The sequence below is a fragment of the Drosophila persimilis genome, unplaced genomic scaffold (assembly GCF_003286085.1).
Source record: "Drosophila persimilis strain 14011-0111.01,24,50 unplaced genomic scaffold, DperRS2 tig00001051-arrow-arrow-pilon, whole genome shotgun sequence".
Lineage (NCBI taxonomy): Eukaryota > Metazoa > Arthropoda > Insecta > Diptera > Drosophilidae > Drosophila > Drosophila persimilis.
In genome coordinates this window covers 28,251-43,168 of record NW_020825407.1, presented here as the reverse complement: position 1 = coordinate 43,168, position 14,918 = coordinate 28,251, and the positions used below count along the sequence as shown (strand labels likewise).

Sequence of the window (14,918 nt, the reverse complement as noted above, 5' to 3'; positions counted from 1 at the left end):
TTGGTTTCCAAATTTCATAATTCAATCGGCAGTAGAGACGGAAAGGTTAAAAAAAAATTTATAATTCAATCGGCAGTAATAATACAAAAATATTTTTAAAGAATATATTGAACAAAAATAAAGTTCAAACTAACGTTCATCGTAGTAGCCCGTACATTTTTGTAACAAGTAACATAGGTTTCCAAATTTCATAATTCAATCGGCAGTAGAGACGGAAAGGTTAAAAAAAAATTTAAAATTCAATCGGCAATAATAATACAAGAATATTTTTGAAGAATATATTGAACAAAAATCAAGTTCAACTAACGTTCATCGTAGTAGCCCGTAAGTTATTGTGACAAGTAACATAGGTTTCCAAATTTCATAATTCAATCGGCAGTAGAGACGGAAAGGTTAAAAAAAATTTATAATTTAATCGGCAGTAATAATACAAAAATATTTTTGAACAATATATTTTTGAAGAATATATTGAACAAAAATCAAGTTCAAACTAAAGTTCATCGTAGTAGCCCGTAAATTATTGTAACAAGTAACATACGTTTACAAATTTCATAATTCAATCGGCAGTATAGAAGGAAAGATGCCTCGCCGCCGAGCTTCACGTCGTAAGCTGATGACCAAGACAGCTGACCAAACGGAGGCTCAAACCATGTCCGAAGCTGCTCTGGAGGAGACCGATGAGCTTGAGAAGTGCGCTAATCAAGTGGACACTAATACCATGGGGGAGGGTGAGTGAATGCAAATGATTGGTAATACATTAACGCAATACACACCATATCCTTTTCAGGTACCGAGCCCCCACACAGCCGAGCTCGCAGCAGCTCCCCTGATCGCGAACGTTGCGGCAGTCCCCAGGGCTCCCAGGGCTCCCTGTCGCCGCACTCCCTCGAACAATCGTTGGACCAGGATAACCCCTTTGATGTGCCAGCCGTAGTGTTCGAACGTTGGCCGCGCGCCGATGAGTTGGTGCTCTCCGACGCCGGCAGCCCGCTGGCTTTCAAGAAAAACTGGGATGACTGTGCTGATGTGTACATTTACTGCGAGAGTGGCGTGATCACCGTGAGGCCCTACAAAATGACCGTGCCCAGTAAGCACATTATGATGCAACTGGACGAGAAGGCACTCCAGCAAGTGAAGATCTTGCATGCCCATCTGGAGCTGCTTATTGACATGGCCACCAAGGTGGACGAGATGTAGGATATATGGGGATCGAATTAATAATTACAGACAGCTACACTTAACACTTACATACTTCATACGTCAATATTCGACTCCTTCATTATCATATTTTAAGTGGCTCTGTTCAAGTGTTTCTTGGTTGTTGTTCTCTTGCTTCTTGGTTGTAAAATTAATTAATACACTTAAATACTTTTAAATAGATGTGTAAATAAATATCTATGTTTGAGCCCGCAGAAGTTTCTTTTCGTCTCAATTTGTTTTCTAATTTAGATTTTTTAAACATGTTGCTATTGTGTTGCATGTGTCTCCGTGAGTGTGAAAAAGAAGAGAATGGCATGCCCGATTGGCCCCGACTGAAGGAAATATCCTTGATTCCTAGACTCCATCAAATCAGGGACATCTTTTCGTGGCACGCCAGGATCGGCCCACAAATAACGGAGCTGAGGGTTTTGGCTAGCCCAAAAAGTATGTTTGATATTTTGTGAGTGGGCCATGCCAGCCCAGAAGTATGTCATACTTTGGGGACTGTACACAGTAGTAGAGTTTAAGCGAGCGGGAACTTTGTGAGCCGCGGCAAGGGCCACGGCTTTACTGAACTCAATTAGTATATACAAATGTGAGCTTATGATTGATGTTATTTATACAATAAATTTTATATGTGGTTGTCACTGTTCGCAAAAGGGGCCAATTGATTTTTTCCCACGAACAATTTTCATAGTAATCGCTCGAACCGTTTTTATATATATTCGATTTGATCGGTTTTCATTTTCTTGAAATTTTGCTTAAATCTTTCTCTTCTTTTCTATTCTCTCACAAACAACAGCCGTTTTATCTAGTTCCCTTTTGCCAGAGTATGCACATTGCACGAGGATGAGTGAGATAGAGCGATAGAGAGAATTAGAGGGCGCGTGGAAGGGGAGCTCAGCCGCGGCAATTTCTTTTTTCCTTCCGATCTAATACAGATTCGGCAATCTGCTAGATATTCTCCAGTAAGGGGCGTGCCAGGTCCTTTTTGATCGGCTTGATCAGCTGGAAAGGAAAGTAAAGGACAATTTGCTTGGTTTTAATATAGATTTTCTTTATATATTTCTTTGTATACATATATATTCGAGTGTATGCACACAACTGCTTGGATTAACACATCCTAAAACTGGGCTTTGAATGATGCTCGTAATACTTAGGGAGTTTGAGGATGGGGTCTTGGGATTATTGAGCCTCGTAACAGAGAGAGAAATCGAAGTAATTATTTGTTAATTTGGGACACTACTTTGGCCTCACTGTGTTTTGTGCTGAAATTGGGGCTGTCCAAAGTGTTTACAGGAGTTCAAGTTATTTGTGGTGTTGTGTGATATCCTGGGTCCTCGTTTATAAAGTGTGTTCTTAGAAAGGGAAGCTATTACTGATTGCCTTGAAGCGGTTTCAAGAGTGGGATTTACAAACCTAAAATTAACTATTTACATGTCTCGGATGTTGCACCATTTGTAGGAACAGATAAATCATATATGTATTCAAATTTTGAATGGAGCTTGCGGGATTATACAAATTGGTTATAAGTTTCTTATTTTGATGAAGGGGCAAACATTTGTTGTAGAATTTTATTTGTATTATTTAATAACCGCACAAAAAATACATCGTATGTTCATCGTGCCCGATCCTACTCGATGTAGATGTCCTCGATGGGATAAGCAGTTTCAATGAATTTCTGATAGAAACGCTGAAAGGCCCGTCTGAGGAAGGATACAAGAATATATGTTAAGGTTTATCTTTGTGAGCATTTGATTTGAATGAAAACATTACCCAACTGCCTCGGCCACTGGCCTGGTGGACTCTGAGCCCTTGAAGACGTGGCAGGCAAAGCGCTGCACTGTGGGATGCTTCGTAATGAAGCCAATGAAGCGATGATCGCGAGGGTGAAATGCACAGAACGAGACGTTCTTTAGCGAGTAGAAATAGTCGATGCAGGGCTTCTTTTCCTTTTTGTTCTAAGGGGAGAACAAACACAAAGGCTTCCTGAAGGATGACTCATTAACAGTTAGAGCGACATTCAGTACTTACATTGGGGCCCGAACGATCCACCATGCGTAGTCCCTGATCGGAGACCTCCAGAATACAGGTCTGTCCGGTGGGGGAGGCACCGTATTCGCCCACGATTTTGCGTACCGCTTGACAGACCACGCCGGTGCCCTTGTGCGCCAGCGTCTCCACGGATCCGAGGTATCCAAGCAGATAGCGCTCCTTCTTCACCAGCTGCACCGTCGGATCGAACTCGTTGTAGTCCAAGTCGACGGCATAGGCCGACGGGAAGATGCCCTGCCTTCCTGTGCGCAAGTTCACGCCCTCGCACCACAAGTCCTCGGCCTCCTTCTGCACGTAGATGGCATCGCCGATCTCCAGCTCGATCTCGTCATGATGTCGTGGCACAAACTTGTGCAGTCCGCGGTGTGTGGCCTCCAGCATCTCCAACTGCCCGAAGGGCACGCCACCAAATGGCGGAGGAAACGGTGACTGGGAGACGGGCGATGTGATCTGTGGCGACATGCTCTTGAAGTCATTCGGGGAGTGCGCTGTGCTGTGGCCACTGTCCACATCCCCCAGGCTCTGCAGCCGCTCCGAATCGGGGCTGGAGTCTTCATCCATTAGATAGCCGCACTTCAGCGAGAGGAATGAGCGTTGTTGTCCGGTGCGCGGTGCAGCCAAGGGACCTCCAATGATTCCGCCGCCTCCAGTTCGAAACTCATCGGCCAGCGATCCGTAGTTAGTGCCACCTAAAAGATGCAGAATGGAAGCTGCAACAAGGCCATGAGTGGGTAAGATTTCAGCTACGAATGGGGCAAGGATTCTCTCTACTTACATTTCTGGTTTTTTGGTATCTCGGGCAACTTGCGACGTCGCCGTGTGGCTGCCGCATTCGGAGTCAACAGATCCGTGCTGGCGCCAATGGTCACGGGGGCCGACGAGAGAGCATTGGGGGCCATTCCCATGATGCCGCCAATGGCATCCTGATGGTTCAATGGGTGATGCCGATGTGAGTTGAACGAGTCGTTTGTGTCGAGAGAACCGTCCGATGAGAGTGTGACTTTGAGACCATCCCCCAGCTCGTCGTCCTCCACTTGGCGCAGCTTGGGCTCACGTTCACGTTCCGCCATGCCCATGCCCCCAATGCCATCCTCCTGGTCCGAGCCATCGCCATCGCTCTTCGAGGAGGTGGAGTCCTCCATATCATCGTTGGGAATTAAACTGAGGCAGAGTAGAGGAATTGTTTTGAGGACAGAATATTGAAGGACAGAACACGAGAGAATAACATCTTGAAAATTCGATATTTCAAAGAATGTTATCCAGAGGTTCTTTCGGAGCCACGTGTTTCGTTCGGGGAAAAAAAGACTTTTCTTTTTACTTACGAGTAAAATGCATGGGAATTATTTTTATACCCGATACTCAAAATGAGTATTGGGGTATATTAGATTTGTGGTAAAAGTGGATGTGTGTAACGTCCAGAAGGAATCGTTTCCGACCCTATAAAGTATATATATTCTTGATCAGCATCAATAGCCGAGTCGATTGAGCCCTGTCTGTCTGTCCGTCTGTCCGTCCGTCCGTCTGTCCGTCTGTCCGTCCCCTTCAGCGCCTAATGCTCAAAGACTATAAGAGCTAGAGCAACGATGTTTTGGATCCAGACTTCTGTGATATGTCACTGCTCCAAAAATATTTCAAAACTTTGCCCCGCCCACTTCCGCCCCCACAAAGGGCGAAAATCTGTGGCATCCACAATTTCGACGATACGAGAAAACTAAAAACGCAGAATCGTAGAAGATGACTATATCTTCTAGAGTGCAAAATCTGAACCAGATCGTATAATTATTACAGCCAGAATCACGAAAACAATTTCACTCTTTCTCGCTCTGTCTCACTCTAACACACAGGTTTCATGGTCGGTTTTGCCAATTGCAAAATATGAGTTCAAGGATCTCAGAACCTATAAAAGCCAGAGCAACCAAATTTGGTATCCACACTCCTGTGATATCGGACCTTGACCGTTTCCTGTCCAAATTTCGCCACACCCCCTTCCGCCCCCGCAAAGGACGAAAATCTGAGGCAACCACAAATCTCAGAGACTATTAAGGCTAGAGTAACCAAATTTGGTGCACACACTCCTTTAAGATGTCACTATAAAACGTATATCTCAGAATTTCGCCCCACCCCCATCCGCCCCCACAAAGGACGAAAATCTGTTGCATCCACAATATTGCAGATTTGAGAAAACTAAAAACGCAGAATCATAGATAATGACCATAAAATAATATTTTTTCTAACCAGATTTGGCAGATTCATTAAGTCATTATAATCATATATCACCTATTTAAGTAGGTTTCCATTAGGTTCAGTTCGAAAATTACGCACTAATGAGTGCTATTACCGGGGCTACCCCGTTTCCTATCAATCAAATTCTGTATCACATATTGAACAAAAATCAAGTTCAAACTAACGTTCATCGTAGTAGCCCGTAAATTATTGTAACAAGTAACATAGGTTTCCAAAATTCATAATTCAATCGGCAGTAGAGACGGAAAGGTTAAACAAAATAAATAATTCAATCGGCAGTAATAATACAAAAATATTTTTGAAGAATATATTGAAAAAAAATCAAGTTCAAACTAACGTTCATCGTAGTAGCCCGTAAGTTAGTGTAACTAGTAACATTGGTTTCCAAATTTCATAATTCAATCGGCAGTAGAGACGGAAAGGTTAAAAAAAAATTTAAAATTCAATCGGCAATAATACAAGAATATTTTTCAATTTTTTTAAGTTCAACTAACGTTCATCGTAGTAGTCCGTAAATTAGTGTAACTAGTAACATTGGTTTCCAAATTTCATAATTCAATCGGCAGTAGAGACGGAAAGGTTAAAAAAAAATTTATAATTCAATCGGCAGTAATAATACAAAAATATTTTTAAAGAATATATTGAACAAAAATAAAGTTCAAACTAACGTTCATCGTAGTAGCCCGTAATTTATTGTAACAAGTAACATAGGTTTCCAAATTTCATAATTCAATCGGCAGTAGAGACGGAAAGGTTAAAAAAAAATTTAAAATTCAATCGGCAATAATAATACAAGAATATTTTTGAAGAATATATTGAACAAAAATCAAGTTCAAACTAACGTTCATCGTAGTAGCCCGTAAGTTATTGTGACAAGTAACATAGGTTTCCAAATTTCATAATTCAATCGGCAGTAGAGACGGAAAGGTTAAAAAAATTTATAATTTAATCGGCAGTAATAATACAAAAATATTTTTGAACAATATATTTTTGAAGAATATATTGAACAAAAATCAAGTTCAAACTAAAGTTCATCGTAGTAGCCCGTAAATTATTGTAACAAGTAACATACGTTTACAAATTTCATAATTCAATCGGCAGTATAGAAGGAAAGATGCCTCGCCGCCGAGCTTCACGTCGTAAGCTGATGACCAAGACAGCTGACCAAACGGAGGCTCAAACCATGTCCGAAGCTGCTCTGGAGGAGACCGATGAGCTTGAGAAGTGCGCTAATCAAGTGGACACTAATACCATGGGGGAGGGTGAGTGAATGCAAATGATTGGTAATACATTAACGCAATACACACCATATCCTTTTCAGGTACCGAGCCCCCACACAGCCGAGCTCGCAGCAGCTCCCCTGATCGCGAACGTTGCGGCAGTCCCCAGGGCTCCCAGGGCTCCCTGTCGCCGCACTCCCTCGAACAATCGTTGGACCAGGATAACCCCTTTGATGTGCCAGCCGTAGTGTTCGAACGTTGGCCGCGCGCCGATGAGTTGGTGCTCTCCGACGCCGGCAGCCCGCTGGCTTTCAAGAAAAACTGGGATGACTGTGCTGATGTGTACATTTACTGCGAGAGTGGCGTGATCACCGTGAGGCCCTACAAAATGACCGTGCCCAGTAAGCACATTATGATGCAACTGGACGAGAAGGCACTCCAGCAAGTGAAGATCTTGCATGCCCATCTGGAGCTGCTTATTGACATGGCCACCAAGGTGGACGAGATGTAGGATATATGGGGATCGAATTAATAATTACAGACAGCTACACTTAACACTTACATACTTCATACGTCAATATTCGACTCCTTCATTATCATATTTTAAGTGGCTCTGTTCAAGTGTTTCTTGGTTGTTGTTCTCTTGCTTCTTGGTTGTAAAATTAATTAATACACTTAAATACTTTTAAATAGATGTGTAAATAAATATCTATGTTTGAGCCCGCAGAAGTTTCTTTTCGTCTCAATTTGTTTTCTAATTTAGATTTTTTAAACATGTTGCTATTGTGTTGCATGTGTCTCCGTGAGTGTGAAAAAGAAGAGAATGGCATGCCCGATTGGCCCCGACTGAAGGAAATATCCTTGATTCCTAGACTCCATCAAATCAGGGACATCTTTTCGTGGCACGCCAGGATCGGCCCACAAATAACGGAGCTGAGGGTTTTGGCTAGCCCAAAAAGTATGTTTGATATTTTGTGAGTGGGCCATGCCAGCCCAGAAGTATGTCATACTTTGGGGACTGTACACAGTAGTAGAGTTTAAGCGAGCGGGAACTTTGTGAGCCGCGGCAAGGGCCACGGCTTTACTGAACTCAATTAGTATATACAAATGTGAGCTTATGATTGATGTTATTTATACAATAAATTTTATATGTGGTTGTCACTGTTCGCAAAAGGGGCCAATTGATTTTTTCCCACGAACAATTTTCATAGTAATCGCTCGAACCGTTTTTATATATATTCGATTTGATCGGTTTTCATTTTCTTGAAATTTTGCTTAAATCTTTCTCTTCTTTTCTATTCTCTCACAAACAACAGCCGTTTTATCTAGTTCCCTTTTGCCAGAGTATGCACATTGCACGAGGATGAGTGAGATAGAGCGATAGAGAGAATTAGAGGGCGCGTGGAAGGGGAGCTCAGCCGCGGCAATTTCTTTTTTCCTTCCGATCTAATACAGATTCGGCAATCTGCTAGATATTCTCCAGTAAGGGGCGTGCCAGGTCCTTTTTGATCGGCTTGATCAGCTGGAAAGGAAAGTAAAGGACAATTTGCTTGGTTTTAATATAGATTTTCTTTATATATTTCTTTGTATACATATATATTCGAGTGTATGCACACAACTGCTTGGATTAACACATCCTAAAACTGGGCTTTGAATGATGCTCGTAATACTTAGGGAGTTTGAGGATGGGGTCTTGGGATTATTGAGCCTCGTAACAGAGAGAGAAATCGAAGTAATTATTTGTTAATTTGGGACACTACTTTGGCCTCACTGTGTTTTGTGCTGAAATTGGGGCTGTCCAAAGTGTTTACAGGAGTTCAAGTTATTTGTGGTGTTGTGTGATATCCTGGGTCCTCGTTTATAAAGTGTGTTCTTAGAAAGGGAAGCTATTACTGATTGCCTTGAAGCGGTTTCAAGAGTGGGATTTACAAACCTAAAATTAACTATTTACATGTCTCGGATGTTGCACCATTTGTAGGAACAGATAAATCATATATGTATTCAAATTTTGAATGGAGCTTGCGGGATTATACAAATTGGTTATAAGTTTCTTATTTTGATGAAGGGGCAAACATTTGTTGTAGAATTTTATTTGTATTATTTAATAACCGCACAAAAAATACATCGTATGTTCATCGTGCCCGATCCTACTCGATGTAGATGTCCTCGATGGGATAAGCAGTTTCAATGAATTTCTGATAGAAACGCTGAAAGGCCCGTCTGAGGAAGGATACAAGAATATATGTTAAGGTTTATCTTTGTGAGCATTTGATTTGAATGAAAACATTACCCAACTGCCTCGGCCACTGGCCTGGTGGACTCTGAGCCCTTGAAGACGTGGCAGGCAAAGCGCTGCACTGTGGGATGCTTCGTAATGAAGCCAATGAAGCGATGATCGCGAGGGTGAAATGCACAGAACGAGACGTTCTTTAGCGAGTAGAAATAGTCGATGCAGGGCTTCTTTTCCTTTTTGTTCTAAGGGGAGAACAAACACAAAGGCTTCCTGAAGGATGACTCATTAACAGTTAGAGCGACATTCAGTACTTACATTGGGGCCCGAACGATCCACCATGCGTAGTCCCTGATCGGAGACCTCCAGAATACAGGTCTGTCCGGTGGGGGAGGCACCGTATTCGCCCACGATTTTGCGTACCGCTTGACAGACCACGCCGGTGCCCTTGTGCGCCAGCGTCTCCACGGATCCGAGGTATCCAAGCAGATAGCGCTCCTTCTTCACCAGCTGCACCGTCGGATCGAACTCGTTGTAGTCCAAGTCGACGGCATAGGCCGACGGGAAGATGCCCTGCCTTCCTGTGCGCAAGTTCACGCCCTCGCACCACAAGTCCTCGGCCTCCTTCTGCACGTAGATGGCATCGCCGATCTCCAGCTCGATCTCGTCATGATGTCGTGGCACAAACTTGTGCAGTCCGCGGTGTGTGGCCTCCAGCATCTCCAACTGCCCGAAGGGCACGCCACCAAATGGCGGAGGAAACGGTGACTGGGAGACGGGCGATGTGATCTGTGGCGACATGCTCTTGAAGTCATTCGGGGAGTGCGCTGTGCTGTGGCCACTGTCCACATCCCCCAGGCTCTGCAGCCGCTCCGAATCGGGGCTGGAGTCTTCATCCATTAGATAGCCGCACTTCAGCGAGAGGAATGAGCGTTGTTGTCCGGTGCGCGGTGCAGCCAAGGGACCTCCAATGATTCCGCCGCCTCCAGTTCGAAACTCATCGGCCAGCGATCCGTAGTTAGTGCCACCTAAAAGATGCAGAATGGAAGCTGCAACAAGGCCATGAGTGGGTAAGATTTCAGCTACGAATGGGGCAAGGATTCTCTCTACTTACATTTCTGGTTTTTTGGTATCTCGGGCAACTTGCGACGTCGCCGTGTGGCTGCCGCATTCGGAGTCAACAGATCCGTGCTGGCGCCAATGGTCACGGGGGCCGACGAGAGAGCATTGGGGGCCATTCCCATGATGCCGCCAATGGCATCCTGATGGTTCAATGGGTGATGCCGATGTGAGTTGAACGAGTCGTTTGTGTCGAGAGAACCGTCCGATGAGAGTGTGACTTTGAGACCATCCCCCAGCTCGTCGTCCTCCACTTGGCGCAGCTTGGGCTCACGTTCACGTTCCGCCATGCCCATGCCCCCAATGCCATCCTCCTGGTCCGAGCCATCGCCATCGCTCTTCGAGGAGGTGGAGTCCTCCATATCATCGTTGGGAATTAAACTGAGGCAGAGTAGAGGAATTGTTTTGAGGACAGAATATTGAAGGACAGAACACGAGAGAATAACATCTTGAAAATTCGATATTTCAAAGAATGTTATCCAGAGGTTCTTTCGGAGCCACGTGTTTCGTTCGGGGAAAAAAAGACTTTTCTTTTTACTTACGAGTAAAATGCATGGGAATTATTTTTATACCCGATACTCAAAATGAGTATTGGGGTATATTAGATTTGTGGTAAAAGTGGATGTGTGTAACGTCCAGAAGGAATCGTTTCCGACCCTATAAAGTATATATATTCTTGATCAGCATCAATAGCCGAGTCGATTGAGCCCTGTCTGTCTGTCCGTCTGTCCGTCCGTCCGTCTGTCCGTCTGTCCGTCCCCTTCAGCGCCTAATGCTCAAAGACTATAAGAGCTAGAGCAACGATGTTTTGGATCCAGACTTCTGTGATATGTCACTGCTCCAAAAATATTTCAAAACTTTGCCCCGCCCACTTCCGCCCCCACAAAGGGCGAAAATCTGTGGCATCCACAATTTCGACGATACGAGAAAACTAAAAACGCAGAATCGTAGAAGATGACTATATCTTCTAGAGTGCAAAATCTGAACCAGATCGTATAATTATTACAGCCAGAATCACGAAAACAATTTCACTCTTTCTCGCTCTGTCTCACTCTAACACACAGGTTTCATGGTCGGTTTTGCCAATTGCAAAATATGAGTTCAAGGATCTCAGAACCTATAAAAGCCAGAGCAACCAAATTTGGTATCCACACTCCTGTGATATCGGACCTTGACCGTTTCCTGTCCAAATTTCGCCACACCCCCTTCCGCCCCCGCAAAGGACGAAAATCTGAGGCAACCACAAATCTCAGAGACTATTAAGGCTAGAGTAACCAAATTTGGTGCACACACTCCTTTAAGATGTCACTATAAAACGTATATCTCAGAATTTCGCCCCACCCCCATCCGCCCCCACAAAGGACGAAAATCTGTTGCATCCACAATATTGCAGATTTGAGAAAACTAAAAACGCAGAATCATAGATAATGACCATAAAATAATATTTTTTCTAACCAGATTTGGCAGATTCATTAAGTCATTATAATCATATATCACCTATTTAAGTAGGTTTCCATTAGGTTCAGTTCGAAAATTACGCACTAATGAGTGCTATTACCGGGGCTACCCCGTTTCCTATCAATCAAATTCTGTATCACATATTGAACAAAAATCAAGTTCAAACTAACGTTCATCGTAGTAGCCCGTAAATTATTGTAACAAGTAACATAGGTTTCCAAAATTCATAATTCAATCGGCAGTAGAGACGGAAAGGTTAAACAAAATAAATAATTCAATCGGCAGTAATAATACAAAAATATTTTTGAAGAATATATTGAAAAAAAATCAAGTTCAAACTAACGTTCATCGTAGTAGCCCGTAAGTTAGTGTAACTAGTAACATTGGTTTCCAAATTTCATAATTCAATCGGCAGTAGAGACGGAAAGGTTAAAAAAAAATTTAAAATTCAATCGGCAATAATACAAGAATATTTTTCAATTTTTTTTAAGTTCAACTAACGTTCATCGTAGTAGTCCGTAAATTAGTGTAACTAGTAACATTGGTTTCCAAATTTCATAATTCAATCGGCAGTAGAGACGGAAAGGTTAAAAAAAAATTTATAATTCAATCGGCAGTAATAATACAAAAATATTTTTAAAGAATATATTGAACAAAAATAAAGTTCAAACTAACGTTCATCGTAGTAGCCCGTAAGTTATTGTAACAAGTAACATAGGTTTCCAAATTTCATAATTCAATCGGCAGTAGAGACGGAAAGGTTAAAAAAAAATTTAAAATTCAATCGGCAATAATACAAGAATATTTTTCAATTTTTTTTAAGTTCAACTAACGTTCATCGTAGTAGTCCGTAAATTAGTGTAACTAGTAACATTGGTTTCCAAATTTCATAATTCAATCGGCAGTAGAGACGGAAAGGTTAAAAAAAAATTTATAATTCAATCGGCAGTAATAATACAAGAATATTTTTGAAGAATATATTGAACAAAAATCAAGTTCAAACTAACGTTCATCGTAGTAGCCCGTAAGTTATTGTAACAAGTAACATAGGTTTCCAAATTTCATAATTCAATCGGCAGTAGAGACGGAAAGGTTAAAAAAAATTTATAATTTAATCGGCAGTAATAATACAAAAATATTTTTGAACAATATATTTTTGAAGAATATATTGAACAAAAATCAAGTTCAAACTAAAGTTCATCGTAGTAGCCCGTAAATTATTGTAACAAGTAACATACGTTTACAAATTTCATAATTCAATCGGCAGTATAGAAGGAAAGATGCCTCGCCGCCGAGCTTCACGTCGTAAGCTGATGACCAAGACAGCTGACCAAACGGAGGCTCAAACCATGTCCGAAGCTGCTCTGGAGGAGACCGATGAGCTTGAGAAGTGCGCTAATCAAGTGGACACTAATACCATGGGGGAGGGTGAGTGAATGCAAATGATTGGTAATACATTAACGCAATACACACCATATCCTTTTCAGGTACCGAGCCCCCACACAGCCGAGCTCGCAGCAGCTCCCCTGATCGCGAACGTTGCGGCAGTCCCCAGGGCTCCCAGGGCTCCCTGTCGCCGCACTCCCTCGAACAATCGTTGGACCAGGATAACCCCTTTGATGTGCCAGCCGTAGTGTTCGAACGTTGGCCGCGCGCCGATGAGTTGGTGCTCTCCGACGCCGGCAGCCCGCTGGCTTTCAAGAAAAACTGGGATGACTGTGCTGATGTGTACATTTACTGCGAGAGTGGCGTGATCACCGTGAGGCCCTACAAAATGACCGTGCCCAGTAAGCACATTATGATGCAACTGGACGAGAAGGCACTCCAGCAAGTGAAGATCTTGCATGCCCATCTGGAGCTGCTTATTGACATGGCCACCAAGGTGGACGAGATGTAGGATATATGGGGATCGAATTAATAATTACAGACAGCTACACTTAACACTTACATACTTCATACGTCAATATTCGACTCCTTCATTATCATATTTTAAGTGGCTCTGTTCAAGTGTTTCTTGGTTGTTGTTCTCTTGCTTCTTGGTTGTAAAATTAATTAATACACTTAAATACTTTTAAATAGATGTGTAAATAAATATCTATGTTTGAGCCCGCAGAAGTTTCTTTTCGTCTCAATTTGTTTTCTAATTTAGATTTTTTAAACATGTTGCTATTGTGTTGCATGTGTCTCCGTGAGTGTGAAAAAGAAGAGAATGGCATGCCCGATTGGCCCCGACTGAAGGAAATATCCTTGATTCCTAGACTCCATCAAATCAGGGACATCTTTTCGTGGCACGCCAGGATCGGCCCACAAATAACGGAGCTGAGGGTTTTGGCTAGCCCAAAAAGTATGTTTGATATTTTGTGAGTGGGCCATGCCAGCCCAGAAGTATGTCATACTTTGGGGACTGTACACAGTAGTAGAGTTTAAGCGAGCGGGAACTTTGTGAGCCGCGGCAAGGGCCACGGCTTTACTGAACTCAATTAGTATATACAAATGTGAGCTTATGATTGATGTTATTTATACAATAAATTTTATATGTGGTTGTCACTGTTCGCAAAAGGGGCCAATTGATTTTTTCCCACGAACAATTTTCATAGTAATCGCTCGAACCGTTTTTATATATATTCGATTTGATCGGTTTTCATTTTCTTGAAATTTTGCTTAAATCTTTCTCTTCTTTTCTATTCTCTCACAAACAACAGCCGTTTTATCTAGTTCCCTTTTGCCAGAGTATGCACATTGCACGAGGATGAGTGAGATAGAGCGATAGAGAGAATTAGAGGGCGCGTGGAAGGGGAGCTCAGCCGCGGCAATTTCTTTTTTCCTTCCGATCTAATACAGATTCGGCAATCTGCTAGATATTCTCCAGTAAGGGGCGTGCCAGGTCCTTTTTGATCGGCTTGATCAGCTGGAAAGGAAAGTAAAGGACAATTTGCTTGGTTTTAATATAGATTTTCTTTATATATTTCTTTGTATACATATATATTCGAGTGTATGCACACAACTGCTTGGATTAACACATCCTAAAACTGGGCTTTGAATGATGCTCGTAATACTTAGGGAGTTTGAGGATGGGGTCTTGGGATTATTGAGCCTCGTAACAGAGAGAGAAATCGAAGTAATTATTTGTTAATTTGGGACACTACTTTGGCCTCACTGTGTTTTGTGCTGAAATTGGGGCTGTCCAAAGTGTTTACAGGAGTTCAAGTTATTTGTGGTGTTGTGTGATATCCTGGGTCCTCGTTTATAAAGTGTGTTCTTAGAAAGGGAAGCTATTACTGATTGCCTTGAAGCGGTTTCAAGAGTGGGATTTACAAACCTAAAATTAACTATTTACATGTCTCGGATGTTGCACCATTTGTAGGAACAGATAAATCATATATGTATTCAAA

At 42.4% G+C, this 14,918-nt stretch overlaps 5 protein-coding genes across 9 annotated transcripts; 3 read left to right on the top strand and 2 right to left on the bottom strand.

The window, feature by feature from the left end:
• The first annotated feature begins 306 nt into the window (after positions 1-306).
• LOC113566831 (borealin-like) lies at positions 307-1,328 on the top strand. The gene is made up of 3 exons (XM_026993993.1): positions 307-324; positions 568-728; positions 788-1,328. The coding sequence occupies exons 2-3, from the start codon at positions 581-583 to the stop codon at positions 1,195-1,197; spliced, it is 558 nt and encodes a 185-aa protein (XP_026849794.1). The 5' UTR covers positions 307-324; positions 568-580; the 3' UTR covers positions 1,198-1,328.
• Positions 1,329-2,832: 1,504 nt separating this feature from the next.
• On the bottom strand, positions 2,833-5,552 carry LOC113566828 (JNK-interacting protein 1-like). Its single transcript, XM_026993986.1, has 6 exons — positions 5,533-5,552; positions 4,578-4,613; positions 4,031-4,416; positions 3,235-3,965; positions 2,977-3,161; positions 2,833-2,906 (listed from the first exon to the last, which is right to left on the bottom strand). The coding sequence occupies exons 1-6, from the start codon at positions 5,550-5,552 to the stop codon at positions 2,834-2,836; spliced, it is 1,431 nt and encodes a 476-aa protein (XP_026849787.1). The 3' UTR covers position 2,833.
• Positions 5,553-5,672: 120 nt separating this feature from the next.
• On the top strand, positions 5,673-7,361 carry LOC113566834 (borealin-like). Of its 3 annotated transcripts, none has more exons than XM_026994003.1 (3): positions 5,673-5,680; positions 6,601-6,761; positions 6,821-7,361. In XM_026994003.1, exons 2-3 carry the CDS (start codon positions 6,614-6,616, stop codon positions 7,228-7,230), a joined length of 558 nt encoding a protein of 185 aa, XP_026849804.1. In that variant the 5' UTR covers positions 5,673-5,680; positions 6,601-6,613; the 3' UTR covers positions 7,231-7,361. The 3 variants fall into 3 exon arrangements, with proteins under 3 accessions (XP_026849804.1, XP_026849803.1, XP_026849805.1); XM_026994002.1 differs by lacking the exon at positions 5,673-5,680 and adding an exon at positions 6,324-6,358; XM_026994004.1 differs by lacking the exon at positions 5,673-5,680 and adding an exon at positions 6,536-6,545.
• A 1,504-nt stretch (positions 7,362-8,865) lies between these two features.
• Positions 8,866-11,585, bottom strand: LOC6603657 (JNK-interacting protein 1). The gene is made up of 6 exons (XM_026993985.1): positions 11,566-11,585; positions 10,611-10,646; positions 10,064-10,449; positions 9,268-9,998; positions 9,010-9,194; positions 8,866-8,939 (listed from the first exon to the last, which is right to left on the bottom strand). The coding sequence occupies exons 1-6, from the start codon at positions 11,583-11,585 to the stop codon at positions 8,867-8,869; spliced, it is 1,431 nt and encodes a 476-aa protein (XP_026849786.1). The 3' UTR covers position 8,866.
• Positions 11,586-11,705: 120 nt separating this feature from the next.
• On the top strand, positions 11,706-13,554 carry LOC113566830 (borealin-like). 3 transcript variants are annotated; one of them, XM_026993991.1, is made up of 3 exons: positions 11,706-11,713; positions 12,794-12,954; positions 13,014-13,554. In XM_026993991.1, exons 2-3 carry the CDS (start codon positions 12,807-12,809, stop codon positions 13,421-13,423), a joined length of 558 nt encoding a protein of 185 aa, XP_026849792.1. In that variant the 5' UTR covers positions 11,706-11,713; positions 12,794-12,806; the 3' UTR covers positions 13,424-13,554. The 3 variants fall into 3 exon arrangements, with proteins under 3 accessions (XP_026849792.1, XP_026849791.1, XP_026849793.1); XM_026993990.1 differs by lacking the exon at positions 11,706-11,713 and adding an exon at positions 12,516-12,550; XM_026993992.1 differs by lacking the exon at positions 11,706-11,713 and adding an exon at positions 12,729-12,738.
• Positions 13,555-14,918: the final 1,364 nt, after the last annotated feature.

Excerpts from the sequence above, each read along its gene's own strand:
- LOC113566834 (XM_026994003.1), top strand. The coding sequence starts at position 6,614 with ATGCCTCGCCGCCGAGCTTCACGTCGTAAGCTGATGACCAAGACAGCT. Across the intron at positions 6,762-6,820 it reads CACTAATACCATGGGGGAGG|GTACCGAGCCCCCACACAGC; the intron begins GTGAGTGAATGC and ends TATCCTTTTCAG.
- LOC113566831 (XM_026993993.1), top strand. The coding sequence starts at position 581 with ATGCCTCGCCGCCGAGCTTCACGTCGTAAGCTGATGACCAAGACAGCT. Across the intron at positions 729-787 it reads CACTAATACCATGGGGGAGG|GTACCGAGCCCCCACACAGC; the intron begins GTGAGTGAATGC and ends TATCCTTTTCAG.
- LOC6603657 (XM_026993985.1), bottom strand. The coding sequence starts at position 11,585 with ATGGAAACCTACTTAAATAG. Across the intron at positions 10,647-11,565 it reads ATGGAAACCTACTTAAATAG|TATCGGGTATAAAAATAATT; the intron begins GTGATATATGAT and ends ACTCATTTTGAG. Across the intron at positions 10,450-10,610 it reads AATTCCCATGCATTTTACTC|TTTAATTCCCAACGATGATA; the intron begins GTAAGTAAAAAG and ends ACTCTGCCTCAG.
- LOC113566828 (XM_026993986.1), bottom strand. The coding sequence starts at position 5,552 with ATGGAAACCTACTTAAATAG. Across the intron at positions 3,966-4,030 it reads GATACCAAAAAACCAGAAAT|CTTCCATTCTGCATCTTTTA; the intron begins GTAAGTAGAGAG and ends GCCTTGTTGCAG. Across the intron at positions 3,162-3,234 it reads TGGATCGTTCGGGCCCCAAT|AACAAAAAGGAAAAGAAGCC; the intron begins GTAAGTACTGAA and ends TTCTCCCCTTAG.
- LOC113566830 (XM_026993991.1), top strand. The coding sequence starts at position 12,807 with ATGCCTCGCCGCCGAGCTTCACGTCGTAAGCTGATGACCAAGACAGCT. Across the intron at positions 12,955-13,013 it reads CACTAATACCATGGGGGAGG|GTACCGAGCCCCCACACAGC; the intron begins GTGAGTGAATGC and ends TATCCTTTTCAG.